At 38.1% G+C, this 2456-nt stretch overlaps 1 protein-coding gene across 1 annotated transcript; it reads right to left on the bottom strand.

Moving 5' to 3' along the window:
• Window positions 1-1186: 1186 nt before the first annotated feature.
• On the bottom strand, window positions 1187-2051 carry LOC110100047 (vacuolar iron transporter homolog 4). Its single transcript, XM_020827433.2, has one exon. It carries the CDS (start codon window positions 1968-1970, stop codon window positions 1335-1337), a length of 636 nt encoding a protein of 211 aa, XP_020683092.1. The 5' UTR covers window positions 1971-2051; the 3' UTR covers window positions 1187-1334.
• Window positions 2052-2456: the final 405 nt, after the last annotated feature.

Here is a 2456-nt window from a genome sequence, read left to right as displayed (position 1 = left end):
AGGTATTATCCTGAGTAACAGAGTACGTGGTGAGAAATACAACTTGTCTCATTATTTTACATGTGTAAAAACTTCTTGAAGATTTAAGAACCGAACTTAACCTCTTGAACTCATTCAATAATTAGATTCATATTATAAATTGTAACTATGATATTAATCTGCTAATTTGACTTATAATAGCAACTTGAAAGTTTGTTGTAATGCATTGCTTGTTGGATTAACCGTCATCATACCGAATCCTGTAGGGAATATTGAATTCAGATTTCTCTTGGAAACATTGATCTGTTGAGAGCAAGTTTCACTCAAAAAGCTGATCAAGTGTAGTTCCTTATTCAAGCAACGCTCAGGAAGGAGTCCTGGTCAAAGCTTTGTTCTTTGGAAATTAATCAATTATAATTAAGAAATTTTGTAGTTCTTCACTCCTGCTCTGAGCTTTTCTTCCCTAATTATTATAATGCAATTATAGCCACTGTCTATTTCTTGAAATCTACCTAAATTCTTAAATTATCATGTCCACTTGATATGGCAGCTGGACATATAGTTATATTCTTTTATCTTTCTGCTTTAAGAAGTAATTGTGATCCTCATGCTTGAGGTTCTCATAGAATTGAGGGCTTGGAGTAATGATTAAGCTTCCTTCAGTGCATTCTGGAGGCTCAGATTCGCATCAAGAGAAAAAAAACCTATCTACAAATGCAAGAATATAACTGCAGACATCAAGGAAACAACCTATCCACAAATGCAGGAATAAAAATGCTTGCCTCAACTCTTCCTGTGTTAGTGAGAACTCCATGACCCCAAGGTATGTTCTTTTTCTTATAACTTGAGGTTTCCATGATGATTTCCTTAGTATCAATAAACATATGTGATGGTGTGTTACCTCTCTAATTCTGCCTTCGTTTGAAGATTTTCAGTACCGAACTTATCTTACCCTGTCAAAGTAATTTTTATTAATTTGGTGCAATTACTACAACAACGACAACAATAACAAGCAGCCTTAATCGCACTATGTAGGATCGGCTATATGAATCCTTTTTCTCGTTAATGTAGTGCAACTCTTTAATTAATTTTTTAGCTCCAAACCAACTTCAACTTCGTTCCGTTTTAAGAATCTTAACATATTGTAGATCATTTCGATAGTTTTTTTCTTCTTTCAGATGTTTTCCACTGGTAATAAGCAAAATAGTCAGGAAGAACTCTACTATCAACCACCTTACTGTAGTATCAATATTGCAAACCTTAGGCATACATAGAAAAGCAGTTTCTTGGAAGCATGGCTATAGGTATATGCGAATTGTTATGGGGCGGATACAAAGCTTAGCCAAGGCAGGACCCTAAAGGCCACTAGACCTGAATAGTTTCATGATCCCAAAGGTCACTGCCATAGCTACCCAACCGCCCAATAATACTCTCAACACTGATTTCACTAGTGGTGCACGGCCTAGCACTGCCCCAATCCACCCAAAAACTGCCAAGGCTAGGCTCGCTGCTATGGAAACCACCATAAGTCTCACCTTATATCCCCTTATAAACCCTGCTGCGAGGAGGGGTATTGCGGCTCCCATTGAGAATGCCAGGGCAGATGCAATTGCTGCTTGTGCTGGGTTTGGCAATCCTTCCTGAGTTGTTGCATCCAGAACCTTACCCCCCTCTTTTTCGTTAATTCTTTGCTCCCTCTTCAGCTGGGCCACCTCAATGTCAAGCTGGGAGTACACAGACACAAACTCCCCAATGGCCATGCTGCATGCCCCAGCCACCAAAGCAGCAAAACCAGATAAGACCATAGCCCTGGCATCATCTTTTACAGCCCCAATACCAATCATAAGAGAAGCAGTGGAAACAAGCCCATCATTAGCTCCCAGGACTGCAGCTCTTAGCCATTGTGCTCTTTGGGAGTAGTTGATATCTTCAATATTTGCTTCCTCATTTCTGGTGTTAGGGATGTTGAGCTTTGTTTCAGTGATGGCCATTGGAAATGAAAGGTTGTTTGGAGACAGTTGAACCTTAATTTTGGAGAGTAATGGTATGGAGTTGAAGAGTGTATAGCACTCGCACATCCTTAATGCTATTTTATAACCTGCCTGCACAGTTGGAAATTGATTTGTTGGATAGTGGTGCAGCCACTTCAGGTGAGGAAGGGACATTTCCGTGTTCATGTTTATCTTTAGAAAGGTGAATTTGTTATTGTTTTTGGGATGGTTTTAAATTGGACTATGTGTAAAGATATTAATGAGGAAAAGGTAATCATGGCTTTATTCTTTTAGTTTTAATGCTTTATAAGAATAGTTAGGTGATCGTTAATATAAGTTGTCTTTTTCCACATTCATTAATGATGAATTATGGCTTTGGATTATATTAAATAGCTATCATTATTCATTCCATAAATAATAATCTATGATCTTTTTCTTTTAATGGAAGCTTGAACCAGGAAGCAAGTAGCTCAACTTGACCATGGG

The sequence above is a fragment of the Dendrobium catenatum genome, unplaced genomic scaffold, assembly GCF_001605985.2.
Source record: "Dendrobium catenatum unplaced genomic scaffold, ASM160598v2 fragScaff_scaffold_993, whole genome shotgun sequence".
Classification (NCBI taxonomy): Eukaryota; Viridiplantae; Streptophyta; class Magnoliopsida; order Asparagales; family Orchidaceae; genus Dendrobium; species Dendrobium catenatum.
The sequence above is the reverse complement of the archived record's forward strand: the minus strand, read 5'-3'. Positions and strand labels throughout refer to the sequence as shown.

Coding starts and splice junctions, on each gene's coding strand:
- LOC110100047 (XM_020827433.2), bottom strand. CDS start 1,970: ATGGCCATCACTGAAACAAAGCTCAACATCCCTAACACCAGAAATGAG.